Source organism: Chiloscyllium plagiosum, chromosome 13 (assembly GCF_004010195.1).
Source record: "Chiloscyllium plagiosum isolate BGI_BamShark_2017 chromosome 13, ASM401019v2, whole genome shotgun sequence".
Taxonomy (NCBI): Eukaryota; Metazoa; Chordata; class Chondrichthyes; order Orectolobiformes; family Hemiscylliidae; genus Chiloscyllium; species Chiloscyllium plagiosum.
The window spans coordinates 64,786,751-64,806,501 of record NC_057722.1 but is presented as its reverse complement, the minus strand read 5'-3'; the positions used below and the strand labels follow the sequence as shown (position 1 = coordinate 64,806,501).

Below are 19,751 nucleotides of genomic sequence, written 5' to 3'. Positions count from 1 at the left end.
AGAACACCTCTGGGACACCCGGACCAACTAACCCAACCACCCCGTGGCTCAACATTTCAACTCCCCCTTCCACTCCACCAAGGACTCCTCCATCGCCAGACCATAGCAACGGCTGGAGGAAGAGCACCTCATCTTCCGCCTAGGAACCCTCCAACCACAAGGGATGAACTCAGATTTCTCCAGTTTCTTCATTTCCCCTCCCCCACCTTGTCTCAGTCCCAACCCGCAAACTCAGCACCACCTTCCTAACTTGCAATCTTCTTTCTGACTTCTCCGCCCCCACCCCCACTCCGGCCTATCACCCTCACCTTAACCTCCTTCCACCTATCGCATTTCCAACGCCCCTCCCTCAAGTCCCTCCTCCCTAACTTTTATCTTAGCCTGCTTGGCACACTTTCCTCATTCCTGAAGAAGGGCTCATGCCCGAAACGTCGATTCTCCTGCTCCTTGGATGTTGATTGGCCAAATATCCTAAATCTGCTCCTATAGCTGATGGTTGAGAAATACAGTTTGTAGCTTGGAGCAAATATAGTAGCTTTGATCTTCACACAAAATTTCTCCTCGTTCAATATTTAACATTAGACAAGTAGTTTGAAATTATGTCACTTGGGCTCAGTGTCAAATTATGCATATTAGTTGATGTTAGTGACTTTCCTTCAAAAAAGCTGAAGTAGCTGTGATCTCACAAAGAAGCCTGATTCAAAATGTAAAATTTATACTGAACAGAGGACTTAGATTTACAGTTAAGCAAAACTGGGACAGGCAAATTAACTTCAGTTGAGTTTTATTCTCCAAATTTGCCGTGAAATTTTCCACAGCAGTTTCAGTATCCATTTGAGTAATAGAATAACTATATTTTTTGTGTCAGTGACAAATTGTTTCACTGATGCATGACTTTTACTATAAAATAGTAAATGTTTACCTAAACATTCACCAACTCAACTGGAATTGTGATCAAGTTGCTTTTATCCCGAATTACACCTCCATAAAAGGAGAAGTGGTCGTAACTTTCAATAGGATATACATTATACTTCAAAAGGTACTGTACAGAACTAAATCTTAAGAGTTTGTCAATTTATGCATTCGGGGTTTTCCACTGTCCAACAACACACTTGAGGCAACTTCTGTCAAAACCAGAAATAACAAGTGATCTTGTAGCATTCAGCTCAGGCAGATGTTGCAAAGCAGCAATGGGTACCAACCTCTTATGGTTCTTGCCTTGCCAAGATAAAGTCATAGAGGTCACACAGCATGGAAACAGACCCTTGAATTTGACTAGTCCACGCCAACCAAGTTTACCAAACTGAAATAGTTCCTTTTGCCTGTGTTTGGCCCTCTAAAAACTTTTCCTATTTGTGAAGCTGTCCAAATGTCTTTTGAATGTTGTAACTGTACCTGTATCTACCACTTCCTCTGGCAGTTCATTCCACATATGACCCACCTCTGTGAAGAAGTTGCCCTCAGGACTCTTTTACATCTTTCTCCTCTCATCTTAAACCTATGACCTCCAGTTTTGAGCTCCCCTACTGTAGGGAAAAGACCTTTGCTGTTCACCTTATCTATACACTTAATGATTTTAGAAATTTCTGTAAGGTCATTCTTTGATCTCCTCCACTCCAGTGAGAAAGGTTCCAGCTTGTCTAGCCTCTCTTTATAATTCAAACCGTCTAGTCCCAGCAACATCTTTATAAATCTTTTCTGTACTCTGTCAAATTGAATAATATCCTTCGAACAGTCGGGCAATCAGAACTGTACACACTAGTCCAAAAAAAATGCCTCACCAACATCCGGTACAGCTGCAAAATGACATTTTAATCCTGAAGTAAATCCCAAAGGAAAATTGCTGCTAATTCAGAAAAAAAAAAAGCCTGCTTCTTCCTTTCACAACCTTGTTTTATGTTTAGTCAAGACAGGTTGCACAAAGAAAATTGGAGCAGGAGTAGATCTTTCAGCCCTCTGAACCATACAGTACAATCATGGCTAATTATCCAACTCAATACCATATTCCCACTTCTCCCCATTACACTTAGCTCCCTTTTGCCCCAAGGATTATATCTAACACATTCTTGAAAACATTCAGTGTTTTGGCCTCAAGCATGATCTGTGACAGAATTCCAGAAATATTTCCTTATCTCAGTTGTAAATCATTATAATCCCTGGTTCCGAACACTATGATCATCAGTATTATCCATCCTGAATTTACCATGTCTGGTCCTGTTAGAATTTCATTTGTTGCCATGAAATCCCCTCATCCTTCTCAACTCCAATGCATATAGTCCTTGTTGAATCAGTGTCTCCTCATATGTCAGTCCTGCCATCTTAGTAATAAAACTGATAAAAGTTTTGCTGCACTCCCTCTATAAACAGAATCTACATCCTCTGTTAAGGAGGCCAAAATTTCACAAAACCTCCAGACGTAGTCTCACTAAGGATCTGTTCTGTTGCAGCAAGACATCCCTGCTCTATACTTGAATCATTTTGCTGTAAAGACCAAAACACCATTTGCCTTCTTCACCACCTACTGAACCTGTATGCTTACTTTCAGTAACTAGTGAGGACACACAAGCTCATTGCACCTCTCCCTTTCCAAATCTATCACCATTCAGGTCATAATCTGCCTTCCTATATTTGCTCCCAAAGTGGATAATCTAACATTACTGCTCATCAGCCAGGTATTTGTCCACTAACTCAATTTGTCCAAATTGGACTGAAACATTTCTCCATCCTGTTCACCCTCCCACCCAACTTTGTGCTGTTTACCAACTTGGAGATATTGTATTAGTTCCCTTATGTAAATCATTAATATATATTGTGAACAACTGGGATTTTAGCACTGGTCCCTGCGGAACTCCATTGGTCATTGCAGGTCACTTGGAAAAAGACTGGTTTATTCCTGTTCTTTGTTTGTCTCTGTTGATCAGTTATCTATCCATGTTAATACAGGGCTCCCAATCCCATGTGCTTTAGTTTTATACATGGTTGCATACATGGGACCTTTTCAAACGCCTTCTGAAAATCTAAGTAATCCATATTTACTGGCTCCCTTTATTTACTCCATTTATTACATCCTCAAAAGTTTCCAAAAGATTTGTCAAGCACAATTTCACTTTTGTAAATCCATGCTGACTCTAACCAATTCCTGTCACTGTTTTCCAAGTACTCTGCCATTAAATAGGAACATTCACACTTCTGACATTATGCTGGAAGGAAATTTGATTAAGCTGCTAAAGATGGTTGGGTCTACAATACTATTCTAAGAAATCTATAATCATTGCCAAATTTTGAATCTGCTTAAGAATCGATGGTTTGTGCCATTATATCACTCGGAGGAGCAAGTTGAACCACACCCATCTTTCAGTTGTTAATGTTCTAATAGTTTATTAACGCAAAGTAAACATTTCCTGAAGCAGTTCTCTGCTGTCCCATCTCATTGTCACGTGGGTTAATGGAGGGCCGATTATCATTATTGCATTCTTGTGAAACTGTACCACCTGCAACAATTACAATAAATATAAGCTAAATGTCATTAATTTGCCTGATTCAGTCACCTCTGTGCAAATTTGGTGAAACTGTAGTTTACAAAAGTAAACCCGTTGGACTATAACCTGGTGTTGTGTGATTTTTAACTTTATGCAAAAATAGGTAAACTATTTTTACCTGTATTATTTCTGCTTTACTGAAGTTCTGTTGTTGTCTTCTTCTAACTTCCTCTTGCGTTAGTTTTCCTCCTGAAAATTTTATTCCATTTGTATTTAGTTAAAGTTAGTCATCCCCAGAGAAGCATTTGCTCTATTTCAGGTACAACATTTCATCTTGAGAGGCAGATAGAAACAGTTCGTGTTTACTGTTTTTTCAATCATTTATGTCTGCTTAATCCACAGCATTTTAAGAAATTTTGAATAAACTATTTTGTTCCACTCCAATTTTAAAACTAGTGAATTTTAATATGGTCGTGACTGACAATCAGGGAACAGGAAGTTAAATTCCACCATGGCAGCTGGTGAAGTTGACATCAGTCTAACAAAGCCTAAATCATGTTAGAATACAAGTTGGTAATGATAAAAGTGAGCATGAAGTTGTCAGATTGTTATAAAATCCAATTGATGATTCGGGAATGCCATCCTTTGTTAGCCTGATTTCTTACCAATGAATTTTTCCTTTGAAATGATGTAGGCAGTAATAAGAAAATTACTACACAAAAAAAACGACCAGAATTAGTGATTCAAGAAATAAACTCAGCATGAATTCTTGCTCATGACAACCACATTCAAATTATTTTTAAAATTAATGGCCATAGTTTTCTTCCCTGCAAGAAATTCACTTGAGAAAACATAGTGCTGCAGTTAAAAATTGAGTCACTTCAAGAAGGTATTTTGGCTCTATTATTAAAATCAGTCTTGCAATGATAATGTTTCACTTACCAACTGCTCTTGGAGTAATAGAAACGTGACCAATATTCCGACGTTTCAACTTTTCCAATGCAGCCAACTCTGCAGTTGCTTCTAAAATGGAAGTCAGTAGAAGTTGTTAGGCAGAAATATAGATATTGGACCTTCCACTCTATAATGTTTATATATCTTGTAGCATTTCTCGTCACTTTTAGTTCAAGTCCTAATGCTATCTACTTTTACCTAACTTTCGAGTGTCCAATCTGTAGAACTAACTTATTTGGTTTCCATTAATCCTGAAAGAAACAGTGCTGTTTTCCTTAGATTGCTAGCTGACCTCTAATGGTGGGGTTCTCCATCAACAATAAGATAGTATCAAAATAGGGTGGAATATTCTTTTATTGTCTCTAAATGTGGAGACAAGCATCTCTTCATATCTGTCGGCAATATCCTTATGTCATTGTCACAGTATACATTCTTACCTATGGGTGGCATGGTGGCTCAGTGGTTAGCACTGCTGCCTCACAACACCAGGGTCCCAGGTTCGAATCCAGCCTCGGGTGACTGTCTGTGTGGAGTTTGCACATTTTCCCAGTGTCTGCGTGGGTTTCCTCCGACAGTCCAAAGACCGGCAGGTCAGGTGAATTGGCCATGCTAAATTGCCCATAGTCTTATGTGCATTAGTCAGAAGGAAATGGGTCTGGGTGGGTTACTCTTCAGAGGATTGGTGTGGACTGGTTGGGCCAAAGGGCCTGTTTCCACACTGTAGGGAATGGAATGAAATAGAATGTAATGGAAATTGCTGGAGAAAGATTCACCTTAATTGGTTCAACATTTTTTGACTAGAAAATGGCTGCCTAAATGAAGTCCTAATTAAATACCCAAAAGATCTTCAGGGAGGTCTAGGTTTTGCCATGCTACTTATATGTCGACCAAGAGGCAATTCCATGATTCTGCAAGGCCTACCCAGTACCATTTGCCTTACATGCAAAAGTAGAGGCATAAATCAGAAGACTGGAAAGTGAAGAAATCATCAAACCAATTGTGCGTGCTGGATGGGCAGCACTCATTGTGTCGATTGTGAAGTCTGATGGGCTGGTTCACCTTTGTGGGAATTTTACACATATGGTAGACCCCTTTTTGCAGCTGGGTAAATACCATTTCCCTTTCAAAATGACTTATACACAAAACATTAAAGGGGACTGAACTTCATGAAACTGGATACGAGCCATGCATACCTATAACTGCGATTGGTTGAGGATTCCCAGAAGTATGATACAATTAATACCTGGAAGGATTTATACCAATGTACGAGACTGCCTTTTAGGATATCATCATCCTGTGCAATTTTACAGCAGATGATGGAGAACAATTTACAAGGTCCACACCCCAGGTTGCCATTTATCTAGATGACTTGCTATTAACTGGGAAGACCAATAAAGAGTATTAGAGAGCTTGAACAATGCTTAAACATTTCGCCTAAAGGAAGAAAAAATGCATTCCAGGCACCTCAAGTGACCTACTTGGGCTACAGAGTATACAAGACTGCGTTACACCAGTCAGAAGAGAAAGTGAGGATCAAAAGTGCGCCAGTTCCCATGTCTGTACTAGAGCTTAGGTCTTTCTTTGGGTTGGTGAATTATGATGGAAAATTCATACTTAACCTGGCCTCCATTCTGGCATCCTTTCATCTGCTATTGAAAAAGAGTCAGCTTTGGAAATGATCTTGTAGCCAAGATGTAGCCTTTAGGGAAGTGAATAAGCAGCTATCATCATCTGTGGTGTTGACACACTACAATCCCTACTGAGATGTGGTGCTGATATGCAATGCCTCCCCATACGGTATTGGGATAGTGTTGGCTTGCTGGTGGCCCAATGGAGAGGAATGGCCGATAATATGTACTTCCCAGACTTTGGCTGATGCTGAACAAAGATATACCCAGATAGAGAAGGAAAGTTTGGCAGTCATCTTTGGTGTGAGGAAGTTCCACCAATACCTTCATGGACCTAAATTTGTAATAGTAACGAACCACAAACCACTACTACTGCTACTTAAAGACGACAGGGCTATGCCACCCTTGGCTACAGGTTGAATTCAGCAGCCGGGTTTTATTCTGAGCGTGTAAATTAAAAGTTGGAACACCATCTCTGGGAGGCCAAGTGGCAAATGCAAATGCCTGATGGATGCACCACTGGCAGTGCTGCCACTAGAAGAGTCCATTCTGATTTTAAACTGGTCACCACTGACAACATCAAACTGTGAAAACAAAAAGATCCCATCCTGGCAAAACTAAAACAGCTGCTGATGTGGAAAACCAAAGGGCCATTACAATCAGGATTGAAACTTTTCTGGACCTGGTGAGATCAGATCACCATGGAGGACAGCATATTATTATAAGGAACAACAGTGATTGTCCCGAGCAAAGGTCACCACCAGATATTAACTGAACTCCATCAGGATCATCCAGCTGTTTCCAACATGAAGATGTTGGATCAGAGGTTATGCCGGGTAACCAGATTTGGATGCAGATATAGCCATTTTGGTGGGGTAATGCCCAAAGTGCCAACAAGGACAAGAATTACTGTCAGCAGCTCCCCAAAATTTGTGGGAATGGCCACATAAAGCTTGAACTCTGTTACATGACGACTATGAGAAAGTGAGGACTGCAGATGCTGAAGATCAGAGCTGAAAAATGTGTTGCTGGAAAAGCGCAGCAGGAGAATCGAATTTTTGGGCATAAGCCCTTCTTCCTGAAGAAGGGCTTATGCCCAAAAAGTCGATTTGCCTGCTCCTTGGATGCTGCCTGACCTGCTGCGCTTTCCCAGCAACACATTTTTCAGTACATGACGACTATGCCAGCCTTTTCACAGGCTCTATGCTTTTAATCATTGTGGACACCCATTCAAAGTTTGGACTTGCTCAGAGTTCATTCATCAAACATGGGGACAATGATGCAAGTATTTTTTGCAATATGCAGACTCATGAAGGTTTTGGTTTCAGACAGACAATGGGCTATCATATATTTCCTGAAGTCAAATGGCATTCAGCATGCAAGGACAGCTCCATACCATCCATCATTCATTCAATAGTCTGGCAGAAAAAGCAATCCAAACTTTGAAGCAGGCTCAAAGAAACAGCGTCGCTTGATACCAAACTGTCCCGATTCCTGTTTGATTATAAGACAATCCCTCACGCAAAGACAGGGACAGCTTCAGCACAGCTGCTAATGAGTAGAAGACTCCACACCACATTAAATCTGATCTTCCCGGACCTGGAGGTGGTTGTGTGAAACAGGATCAGGAACACCAATGCTGGACACAAGACTCCTGTAAGTGCAAGAGGCAGTTTACTTCAGGGGACAAAGTTTAGTGTCAAAACCACAGGAATGGCCCTGCATTAGCAAGAGGCAAGGTTGACACGAGGTCAGGTCTTGTCATGTACAAACTTTGGGTAGGAGAGATGGTCCTGAATAAGCACATGGATCATGAAAGCTGCAGCTTCGCAAACATACCCGCACTCTCAAAACATCCGCAAGGCTTTCAGAACCTATGGGTTCTCCCCCTCCACTAAGCGTCAAAGAAATCTCTAAGGACGAGATGGACACGGTGGAGATTGCAACCTTGACGCTATTACTGCCTGAAGAAGAGTTTCAGCCGAGATGATCTGGGTGCAAATGGTGGGCTATGGTCCAGTACATGCTGCCAGTATCTGAGGCAGAGTGAAAAGAACCAGACCTAGTGTGAAAATGCCTCAGGAGAAGCTACAGAAGAAAACAACGAACATACATCTTAGGACTTTAAGGGGGAAGGATGTAGTGACTGGTATGAGATCAGCCAGGTGGATCTCATAAAATATAAGTTCCCTTAATGTAGTTGTTAACCTTGTCCATTCAGCGAGTCCTGTTTGACAAACACAAACAGGAGTGTCAGGAGTTCTGCTCACACTAGGAGCTGGCTCTGAGCTAGCTGGGTCAGTGTCATTTACTAAGCACGTGTGAGCAAAGGGTGACTTGGTGACAGGATATTGGCCTTTATGGAGTTATTTCAATCACCTTGTTTACCAGTAGGTTGAGAAAGTTGGCATGGGCTTCTCACCCAGAATTTTATTGCAGAGGTGGGAGCGAATTTCTCTCCAAGGTCAACTTGCTCAATTCTTTCCTCTTCCACCAACTCTCTGTCTCTCCACCTCCAATGAGGGGAAAATCACACCCCATAAATCTTGAGTCATCCCTCACTTCAAGACAATAGTTATTTTTAAATTTGATAGAACTTACTCTGCTTAAGGGTTGCTAGAATGCTGCCAGTGGCAATTCCACATGTAACATGTACCACCCTAAATTACTTAAAAATGATCTGATCATTTATTTCACTGTCATTTGACATATACACTAAACAGCTGCTGAGTTTCTTGTAGTTTATTTACTGTTGCTACAAAGTTTTCAACCAAGACTTTAGTCACACTGACGGCATGGGTTTAGTCATAGTTTAATGACATGTGGACAGTATGATTAACAATCCTCAGATACAAAGGATATCAGAAGAAGGAAGAAAAACAGAATGAAACAGCAAGATCATAAAAGGTGCCAGAGATTAGAAAGTCTGTCGATACCCTGAAAGCATTCATAGTATGCCTGTGCACAATGCACAGTACTGTCTATCATTCTGTCCCATTTTCTCATATCTACTGTGCTTATTTCAAAGTCACCTTTGTTTTACTGGCAGGGCATTCCACAAACTTTGCATGCGCAGAACTTTCTACATGCACAATGAAAACCACTTGAGGATGTCAAGAGTCACAGTGGTTGTGAATATGTAAATTACTTTCTAAATTGCAACTTCCACTGAAATTGCTTACACAATCTATAGATGACCTGCTCTATTGAAGTTTGGATGGAGATTCCAAATAAAAATTCTGATTGTTTAATATGTGTTAATGTCTTTGTCACAAAGATTCAGACCATCTCATCAGCTGTCTCTTCTACTTCCCTCCCTTCCATTAACACAGAGTTCTAAGACCACTTAGAAATTAAACCATGTCCGAGCCCTGAATTTGCATCTCTCCAGTTTCTCTCCTATCTTTCCTCATATTATTCCACAGCTTATTTCAGAGACCACCTCCTGCTCCCTCAACTCTATTTCCACTAAACGGCTCAACTTGCCTTCCTAGTCCTCATGAAATCTAATACTATTAATTGTTCTCTCTCTTCAAGTGATGCCCCTCCCTCCTTTAAATTTGCTGGTACAGATCGTTCAACTATAACCAGTGTTTTGTTAAAGTGAATTCACTGTAAAGCGATTGACAAATTGGGGACACTGTTTCTAAAGCACAAACTTTAGAAGCGTGTATTAGTTATAATGCAATTCCAGCCCCATCAGTTTAAATGATGCTGCTATGACACGACACTCTTATAACATGGGATTGCATGACAATAGAATTACCACTTAATAGCAGAACTGACTGCATCACTAAGTTCCTTGAAGGGGAGTCACAGTAGACAGCGTAGTGAAGGCGGCATTTGTTGGTCAGTGCATCGGGTATAGGGATTGGGAGGTCATGTTGTGGCTGTACAGGACATTGGTTCGGCCAATTTTGGAATACTGCTTTGAATGATGGTCTCCTTGCTATGGAAAAGATGATAATTAAACTTGAAAGAGTTCAGAAAAGATTAGAAGGATGTTGCTGGGATTGGAGGGTTTGAGCTAGGAGAAGCTGAATAGCACGGGGCTGTTTTCCCAGGAGCACCAGAGGCTGAGAGATGACCTTATTTAGGTTTATAAAATCATAAGGGGCATGGACAGGGACAATAGCCAATATCTTTTCCCCCAGGTAGGGGAGACTTAGTTTTAAGGTGAGAAAGGAAAGATATAAAAGAGAACGAAGGAGCAACTTTTTCACACAGAGGGTGATGCGTGTATGGAATGAGCTGCCAGAGGAAGTGGTGGAGTCTGGTACAATTACAACATTGAAAAGCCATCTGGATGAACACATGAATAGGAAGGGATAGAGGGATATGGGCCAACTGCTGTCAAATGAGACTAGATTAATTTAGGATATCTGGCTGACATGAACAAGTTGGGCTGAAAGGTCTGTTTCCATGCTGTATAACTACAAAAAAAAACATGACCCCACTGTCCTTGCTAACTACCACAACATGTCTTCACCCCCTTTCCTTGTTTAAAAAAGGTAAAAGGGATAATCTGAGAAATTATTTTAAATTCAGTTCTGGTAAAATTATTGGAATCAACTTTGAGTTATAAAAGAAGCTTTCAATTAAAAAGGCTTCAATTAGTCAGGAAAAAGTGGGTTTTTTTTCAAGGAAGGCCATATCTCATTAACTTGGATGGAAGAAAAACTACAAAATTCTAACAGGACGAGACAGGATAGATGCAGGAAGGATGGTCCTGATGACAGAGTTCCAGAACTAGTCAAAGGCTATAGGGTATCCTGAAATAGGTCAGCTGTTTTATGAAAGTAATTTAAAAGAGCAAGAGGTGACTTGACTGAAACAATTTAAGATCCTGAGGGTTCTTCATAGGTTAGATGTGGAGAGGATGCTTCCTCTTATGGGAGAATGTAGAACTAGGGTCACTGTTTAAAAATATTTATTTGGAGCAGTATAGCAAAGGAACAGGCTCTTCAGCTCCCCATGTCTGTGCTGACCACGATGCTATTTTAAACTGATCTCATGTGCCTACACATAAGACATAGGAGCAGAAATTAGGCCATTCAGTCCATCGAGGCTGCTCCGCCATTCAATGATAAGTTTCTCAATCCCATTCTCCCACTTTCTCCTTGTTACCCTTGATCCCTGTGACAATGAAGAACCTATCTACCTCAGTCTTAAATATACTCAATAAACTGGCCTCCAGTCTTCTGTGGCAATGAATTCCATTGATTCACCACTCTGGCTGAAGAAGTTTCTCCTTATCTCTGTTCTAAAAGGTCTTCAGTTTATCCGAAGGCTGTGCTGTCGGGTCCTAGTCTCTCCAACCCATGGAAACATCTTCCCAACATCCACTCTGTCCTGGTCTTCAATATTCTACAAGTTTCAATTAGATCCCTCTTTTATCCTTCTGAGTAAAAACTGAGAGTCCTCAAACGTTTCCCATATGTTGAGCTTTTCATTCCTGGGACCATTCTCGCGAATCTCCTCTGAATACTCTCCAGGGCCAGTACATCCTGAGATTTGACACCAAAACTGCACACAATACTCCAAATATGGTCAAACCAAAGCCTTATAGAGCTTCAGAAGTACATCCCTGCTTTTATATTCAAGTCCTCTCAAAATAAATGCCATCATTGCATTTGCCTTCCTAACTACTGATTCAACCTGCAAGTTTAGCTTGAGAGAATTCTGGACTAGAACTCCCAAGTCTCTTTGCACTTCGGACTTCTGAATTTTCTCCCCATTTAGAAAATAGTCCATGCCTTTATTCTTCCGAGCAAAGTGCATGATCTCACACTTTCCCATGTTGTACTCCATCTTCCACATCTTCTCCCACTCTCCTAACCTGTCCAAATCCTTTTGCAGCCTCCCCACCTCCTCAAATGCTACCTGTCCCTCTACCTATCTTTGTACCATCTGCAAACTTAGCCAGAATGTCCTCAGTTCCTTCATCTAGATCGTTAATGCACAAAATGAAAAGTTGTGGTCCCAACAATGGGAACCTTGCAGAACACCACTTGTCAACAGATGCAAATCTGAGAAGGACCCTTTTATTCCCACTCTGCTTTCAGCCAGATAGCCAGGCTTCTATCCATGCTAGCACCTTACCTCGAACACCATGGGCCCTTATCTTAATCAGTAGCCTCCTATGCAGCAACTTGTCAAAGGCTTTCTTGAAGTCCAGGTAGGTAACATCCATTGGCTCTCCTTGGTCTAACCTGCTCATTACTTCCTCAAAGAATTCTAGCAGATTTATCAGGCATGACCTCCCATTGGTGAAACCATGCTGACTTTGCCTAATTCTACCAAACACTTCCAAGTATCAGAAATCTCATTCTTCACAATGGATTTCAGAATCTTACCCATGACCACAGTTAGGCTAATCGGTCTGTAATTTTCCATCTTTTGCCTTACTCCCTTTTTAAGCAGGGGTGTCACATTAGTGATTTTCTAGTCCTCTGGAAACCTTCCTGACTCTAGCGATTCCTGAAAGATCACCACACACAGTCCCACTAGCTCTTCAGCTATCTCCCTTAGAAACTCTGGGGTGTAGTCCATCTGGTCCAGATAATGATTTATACACCTTTAGGCCATTCAGTTTTTCTAGTACGCTCTTCTTGGTGATGGCCACCATACTCAGCTGTGCCTCCTCACTCTCGAAATGTTGGGATATTACTATTGTTTTCCACCATTAAGACTGATGCAAAGTAATTATTCAGTTCCTCACCAGTTTCCTTGTCTGTTTGTGTTTTTGACTCTTAAAAATTTCTATCATATCTGCTTCTGCTGCCTTCCCTGGCAGCACATTCCAGGCACCTATCATATTCTATGTAAAATATCTGCCTTGCATATCTCCTTTAAAAATTTTGCCATCTCACCTTAAACCTATACTCCCTACTATTTGATATTTCCCACCCCAGGTGAAAAAAAAGACTCTGACCATCCACCCTATCTACGTCTCTCATAATTTTATTTACTTCTACCAGGTCACCGCTCAGCTTCCAACGCTCAAGCAAAAACAATCCAAGTTTGTCCAACATCCTCTTATAGCTAATACACTCCAATCCAGGCAGCATCCTGGTAAAATCTCTTTTGTGCCCTCCCCATAGCCTCCACATGCTTCCTATAATGTGGCAACCAGAACTGCACACAGTACTCCAAGTGTCCCCTAACTAAAGTTTTTATACTAGGCAAAAGTGAGGACTGCAGATGCTGGAAACCAGAGTTTAGATCAGAGTGGCGCTAGAAAAGCATAGCAGGTCAGGCAGCATCAGAGGAGCAGGAAAATCGACGTTTGGGCAAAAGCCCTGCATCAGGAATAGAGCTATTCCTGATTAAAGGCTTTTGCCGGAAACATTGATTTTCCTGCTCCTCGGATGCTGCCTGACCTGCTGTGCTTTTCCAGCACCACTTTGATATAACTAAAGTTTTTATACAGCTGTAAGTCAGCATGACCTACCAACGTGTATACTCAATACCACAACTGATGAAGGCAAGCATACTGTATGCCATCTTATCCGCTTGTGCTACCTCCTTTAGGGAGCTATGGACTTGCACCCAAGGATCCTTCCATATATCAGTGCTCCTAAGGGTCCTGCCATTTACTGTAAATTTTCCTCTCATATTTGTCCTCCCGAATGCATAACCTCACTTAACCCAATTAAACTTCACCTGCCATTTCTCTGTCCAAACTTCCCAACTGATATTCTGCTGTATCCTTTGACAACCTTCTTCATAATCAACAACTCCAGTAATTATGTAATCTGCAAATTTCAGACCAACTCAATTTTATCCAAATTATCTATTTCAAATCACAAACAACAGAGATCTCAGCACACATTCTTGCATAACACCACTGGTCACAGACCTCCAGTCAGAAAAATACCCCTCCACAACTACCCTTTGTCTTCTATGACCAAGCCAGTTTTGCATCCAGTTGGCCAACTTTCCATAAATCCCATTAATCCTTTTGAGCAGCCTAGCGTGAGGAATCTTGTGAAATGCATTTGTAAAGTCCATGCAGACTTCATCCACAGCACCCTCAATAATATCATCACTTCTTCAACAAACTGAATTAAACTTATGAGACAAGACCCTCCCCATACAAAGCCACGGTGTCGATCTCTAATAAGTCCATTCTTTTCCAAAACGTGAGTAAATTCTGTCCCCAGAAATCGATTCAAATAATTTCCCTGTCGCTGATGCAAGCCTCATCAGCAGACAATTTCCTGGATTTCTCTAGTTCCTGCCCAATACTTTTATAATTAGCCTGTCCCAGATTTATCACTTTCACTCAAGGACCAGTCTTATCCTGTCAATGACTCGCTTAAAACATAAGGTATTATGATGACTGGTCCTAAAATACTCCCCCACTGAAATACTTTTCACTTGGCCAGGCTCATTCCCCAAAACAAGGTCTAGTACAGCTTCTTCCCTCATTCAAGAAACACTACTGGAATTTAATAACAGTGCAACTAAACTGACAAAACACTGACTGAATTTTAAAACAGATGAAAAATAAAAAGTTTTAAAAACTCACTTTTTTGTAAATTACTCCACTTCTTCTGGTCTGGTACAGTCACCGAATATGCACCATAACTGGAAAAACATCCAGTTGGAATAGTTAAAGATCACAAATGGCTAAATAATTTTGATTCTTTTAAATAAAAGATTGATGTTGTTTAGTACAACAACTATTGACGTCACAGCCAACACTACACTGTGTTAATGATACTGAGTAATTAAGAGTTTTGGGATGGAATTATGACCTTCAGTTTAGGGATTACTATCAGAGTTCACAGGTTCAACTTAGAAATTGCGGTTAGTGTTTGAAGCTGCTGTCAGAAGAGCAGAAAAGTTCTGCAGATCTGACCACAGTGAAGAGAGAAGCCCAACCCTAAAGAGTCATACTGGACTCAGTGTTAATTCGCTTTTCCTCTCCACAGATGCTGCCAGACCTGCTAAGTTTCTACAGTCTTTTCTGTTCTTTAAAAAAAAAACAAAATGATAACATTTTGACAGTTTTCCAAATAACTTGCTGTACCGGCATACTAGCCTTTTGCAATTCATGCACTAGTACACCCGGGTATCACTGCAGCTCAGTTTTCTACAATCTCTCACTATTTAGTTAAGATGCCTTTTACCCTTCCTGCCAAAGTTGACAATTTCAGATTTTTATTTATTCCTCCATCATTATAACTAAAACGCATTACAAGGTACCTGATCTCTTTTAATACTACTGTTTGCAGAGCTTGATTTGTACAGATTTGCTACTGCACTTTTGATATTGCATTATCAGTACATTGCAAAAATACTTCATTACTGTGAGTGCTTTGGAAGATTCCAACAGCAATTACTAAGGCACAATTTTTTTTTTGTTACTGTTCAACGTGGTGCTGTTATGATCCCAGCTAATAGTACTACTAGTCAAGTTAGATGCCAGAATGAAATCTGGTTTGATAGATCACTTTTTTTGGTTATTTAGTATGGTCATTAATAAGTGAAACATAGTCACACGAGACCTGGGAAGTCATGTTGCAGCTGTACAGGTCATTGGTTCGACCACTTTTAGAATATGGTGTGCAATTCTGGTCTCCCTGCTATAGGAAGAACGTTGTGAAACTTGAAAGGATTCAGAAAAGATTTACAAGGATGTTGCCAGGGTTGGAGGATTTGAGCTGTAGGGAGAGACTTGAAAGGCTTATGCTATTTTCCCTGGAGTGTTGGGGGCTGAGAGGTGACCTTCTAGAGATTTATAAAATCATGAGGGGCATGAAAAGGGTAAACAGGCAAGATCTTTTCCCTGGTGTGGGGGAGTCCAGAACTAGAGAGTATAGGTTTAGGGTGAGAGGGAAAAAAAAATTAAAAAGGATGTAAGGAGCAACTTTTGCAAGCAGAGGGTCATGTATGTAGGAGATGAGGTGCCAGAGGAAGTGGTGGAGGCAAGTACAATTGCAATATTTTAAAAAGCATCTGGGTGGGTATATAAAAAGGAAGAGTTTGGAGGGCTGTGGGCTAAGCGCTGGCAAATGGGATTATAATAGTTTTTTAAAAAAAATCAAACACCAGGTTATAGTCCATCAGGTTTATTTGGAGGCACTAGCTTTCAAAGTACTGCTTCTTCATCAGGTGGTTTCTTCATCAACCTCCTGATGAAGCAGCACTTCAAAAGCTAGTGCCTCCAAATAAACCTGTTGGACTATAACCTGGTGTTTGATTTTTAACTTTGTCCATCCCAGTCCAACACCAGTACCTCCAAATTGGGATTATATTAGTTTAGAATATCAGTTCTGTATGGACAGGTTGGACTGAAGGGTCTGTTTCAGTGCTGTACATCTCTGATTCCAAAAGAGACATAAAAGGAAACACAAATCAAGCTAAATATCAAGGGATGTAATAATCTTAAAACACACAACAAATCAACCTGCTTTCTCACAGTATTTTTTACAGAAGCTCACACAGAGAAATTACACCTTTATCTCAATTCTTTGAGGTTCTGATAAACTGACTCCTGACAGTTTTTGCTATGGACTGAAGATAATTTGATAAATTCTTTCCAAATCTGTCAACATGAGTTTTTCACAAATCTAGTAGTCTAAGAATTTACAGTTCTAACCAAACTTTCCGGCTTGGAAGATTCACAAACTAAACCCTTCTGGTAAGGTGACTTTTTGTCTAAACTGTTCTGACTTGTTCTGGGCTAAGGACTAATCTGGCTAAATGGACTCAGGTGGTCTCAGGTATGAAGGGATTTTCTTATGAAAAGGTTGAGTAGGGTGGGTTTGTACTCATTTGAGTTTGAGTTTAGAAGAAACAGAGATGACCTTATTTGAAATGTACAAGATACTTCCAGTACTTTATAGGGTGGATGCTGAGAAGTTGTTTCTCCTTGTGAAGTTAAAAGTCACACAACACCAGGTTATAGTCCAACAGATTTAATTGGAAGCACACTAGCTTTCACAGCGTCACTCCTTCATCAGGTGGTAGTGGAGGGCTCAATCCTAACACAGAATTTATAGCAAAAATTTACAGTGTGATGTAACTGAAATTATATATTGAAAAATTGATTGTCTGTTGAGTCTTTCATCTGTTTGAATACCATGATAGTTTCACTTCTTTCATGTGTAAATCATAAATCCTTTTTTTTTTAAAAAAGTTGCATTTTCAGGTTAGATGTTAACAATGGGTGATAGCTAGACAATATGTTGAAGGTGTTAGCCCCCTGTGTTCATGTCTATGCCATGATGTTTAGATTGATTCTATTCTAAAAAGTGAGATAATGGAGTTTTACATGAATTCATGCAGTTTTTGAGCAAAGTACAATGTAACTCTGCAAAGTACAAATTCACCCCACAAAATGTGTGTGCATGTGGGTCTTTGTCTTTGTCTCTGTGTGTGTGTCTGTCTGTCTGGGTTGGGGATTGAGAGTGTGAGAAAGTGTGTGTATGTGTGTGTGTTTAGTGAGTGTAGAGTGTCTTAAGTCTGTGAGGGGGTACACGTGAGAGTGTGGGAGTGTGTGTGTCTGTAAGGGTGGTCCAGGACATTCGACCTCGGACCTTCGGGTGACCATCCTCCAAGGCGGACTTCGCAACAGGCAGCAGCGAAACGTGGCCGAGCAGAGGCTGATAGCCAAGTTCGGTATCCATAGAGAGGGCCTCAACCGGGACCTTGGGTTCATGTCACATTACAGGTGACCACCATTACACCACACACACACACACCCTTACAGACACACACTCCCACATGCACCCCCTCACAGACTTAAGACACTACACTCACACACACTTTCTCACACTCAACTCCCAACCCAGACAGACAGAGACAGACAGACAGGCACCCACATGCACACATATATTTTGTGGGGTGAATTTGTACTTGCAGAGTTACATTGTACTTTGCTCAGAAACTGCATGAATTAATGTAAAACTCCATTATCTCACTTTTTAGATTAGAATCAATCTAAACGTCATGGCATAGACAGAGAACACAGGGGGCTAACACCTTCAATATATTGCCTAGCTATCACCATTGTTAACAGCTAACTCGAGAATGCAACTTTTTTTAAAAAAAGGTTTTGTGACTTACACATGAAATTAGTGAAACTATTCAAACAGATAAAAGATTCAACTTTGCAATGTATAATTTCAGTTACATCACACTGTAAATTTTTGCTATAAATTATGTGTTAGGATTGAGCCCTCCACTATCACCTGATGAAGGAGCGACGCTCCGAAAGCTAGTGTGCTTCCAATTAAACCTATTGGACTATAACCTGGTGTTGTGTGATTTTTAACTTTGTACACCCCAGTCCAACACCGGCATCTCCAAATCATCTCTCCTTGTGGGGGAGTTTCGGACCAGAGGGCATAACTAACTGGGACAGAGATCAAGAGGAATTTCTTTTCTCAGAAGACAGTGAATTTGTGGAATTCTTCACCATAAAGGCTGTCATTGAGTAAATTTAAGACTGAGCAGATCCTAAATCAGTAAGGGAATCATAGATTATGGGAAAACTCAAGAAGATGAAGTTTGGGTTTATTATATCAGCCACGATCTCATTGAGTGATGGAGCAGTCTTGATGAGTCAAATGGCCTAATTCTGTTTCTACATTTCATGGCTACTAAATTCAATAGTAGTGTAGTTCTGAACTAAATTGAAAACAAACCCAAATGGTCTTAAACCAGTTATAATTGCAGCAGTACAAAGGTCGTTCCATTCATGCTACAGGAGTTTGCAGTCACCGGTGCTCTGAAAAGTAAATGCTTGATTTAGTCAATGCTCCAGAAGACCTTGCATTTTTTTAAACTCAGAAAGTAACCCATCTGTTGCTATGTTCAAATCCAAATTCCAAAACTGATATTAATGCATTTAAATTATACACATGGTCCATTTTAAAATGCCCAAAATTGCAGATAAGTTTTCATTAATGAACCTGTTCAGACATGTTATGAGATGCCTCTGCAGCAGTTGGGACTTGAACTTAAGGCTGCCAGCTCAAAGGCAGGGACACAACCAATGTGCCACAGAGCCTTAAGCCCACAATTTTAAAGTTTCAAAATAAACATTTCACAGCAAAGCTCCCTGTGGCACAGTAACTTAAAAACAAAAGATTCTTGTAGACAAATTCTGAAACTGCTAAAACTTGGAATCATGGAATATTTTAGGACGACATTATAGGAATGGAATGGACTGTTATTGTCTCTCAGTAACAAGAAATTTCTGCGCAAAACACCAATTTCTCACCTGTAGGTGGTTTTTGGCGCTGACTCCTGCAGAGTAGATCTTTGATGGGTGGCAGCACATCTTCGCAAGACAGTAGTACTGCCCTCAGCTGTACATGTATCTATGTTTTTACCAACACCTTTACCTGTGGTTGTGCCTGTATCCTTAGATGAAGCTGTACCTTTCCTCACACCTGTACTTTTGACTTGGACCTTTTGCGTCCCCGCTCCATCTTTACCCACTGCCCCACGTTCATCATGATCATCATTACCTAATTTCGCCCGAATTATCCTGGGTTTGCTCAAAACCGAGTAAGACATGCCTAATCAGAAATACAAAATATAAAGTTTCTGTCTCGCGATCTCTATCGCTAACGGATGGCTGCCAGAGCGTAGGGACCTCTGGGGGATGTATGCCGTTTTGTCACGTGCTACTGTCTGCTATCACAACGCCATGTTATGTAAAAACTACAAT

The 19,751-nt window shown here is 40.6% G+C and overlaps 1 protein-coding gene across 3 annotated transcripts in view; it reads right to left on the bottom strand.

The window, feature by feature from the left end:
* Window positions 1-19,690, bottom strand: part of zgc:194621 (uncharacterized protein LOC795037 homolog) — a 27,807-nt gene extending 8,117 nt beyond the window's left edge. For 2 of the 3 annotated variants that reach the window (XM_043702649.1, XM_043702650.1), the window contains exons 1-4: window positions 19,299-19,690; window positions 14,595-14,653; window positions 4,422-4,502; window positions 3,658-3,728 (exon numbers count right to left, since the gene is read on the bottom strand). In XM_043702649.1, coding sequence (XP_043558584.1) covers window positions 3,658-3,728; window positions 4,422-4,502; window positions 14,595-14,653; window positions 19,299-19,597 — 510 coding nt within the window. In that variant the 5' untranslated portion in view covers window positions 19,598-19,690. Of the gene's footprint in view, window positions 1-1,492; window positions 3,492-3,657; window positions 3,729-4,421; window positions 4,503-14,594; window positions 14,654-19,298 lie in introns of those variants that run through there. The other variant, XM_043702648.1, reaches the window with a different exon arrangement.
* Between the last annotated feature and the right edge of the window lie 61 nt (window positions 19,691-19,751).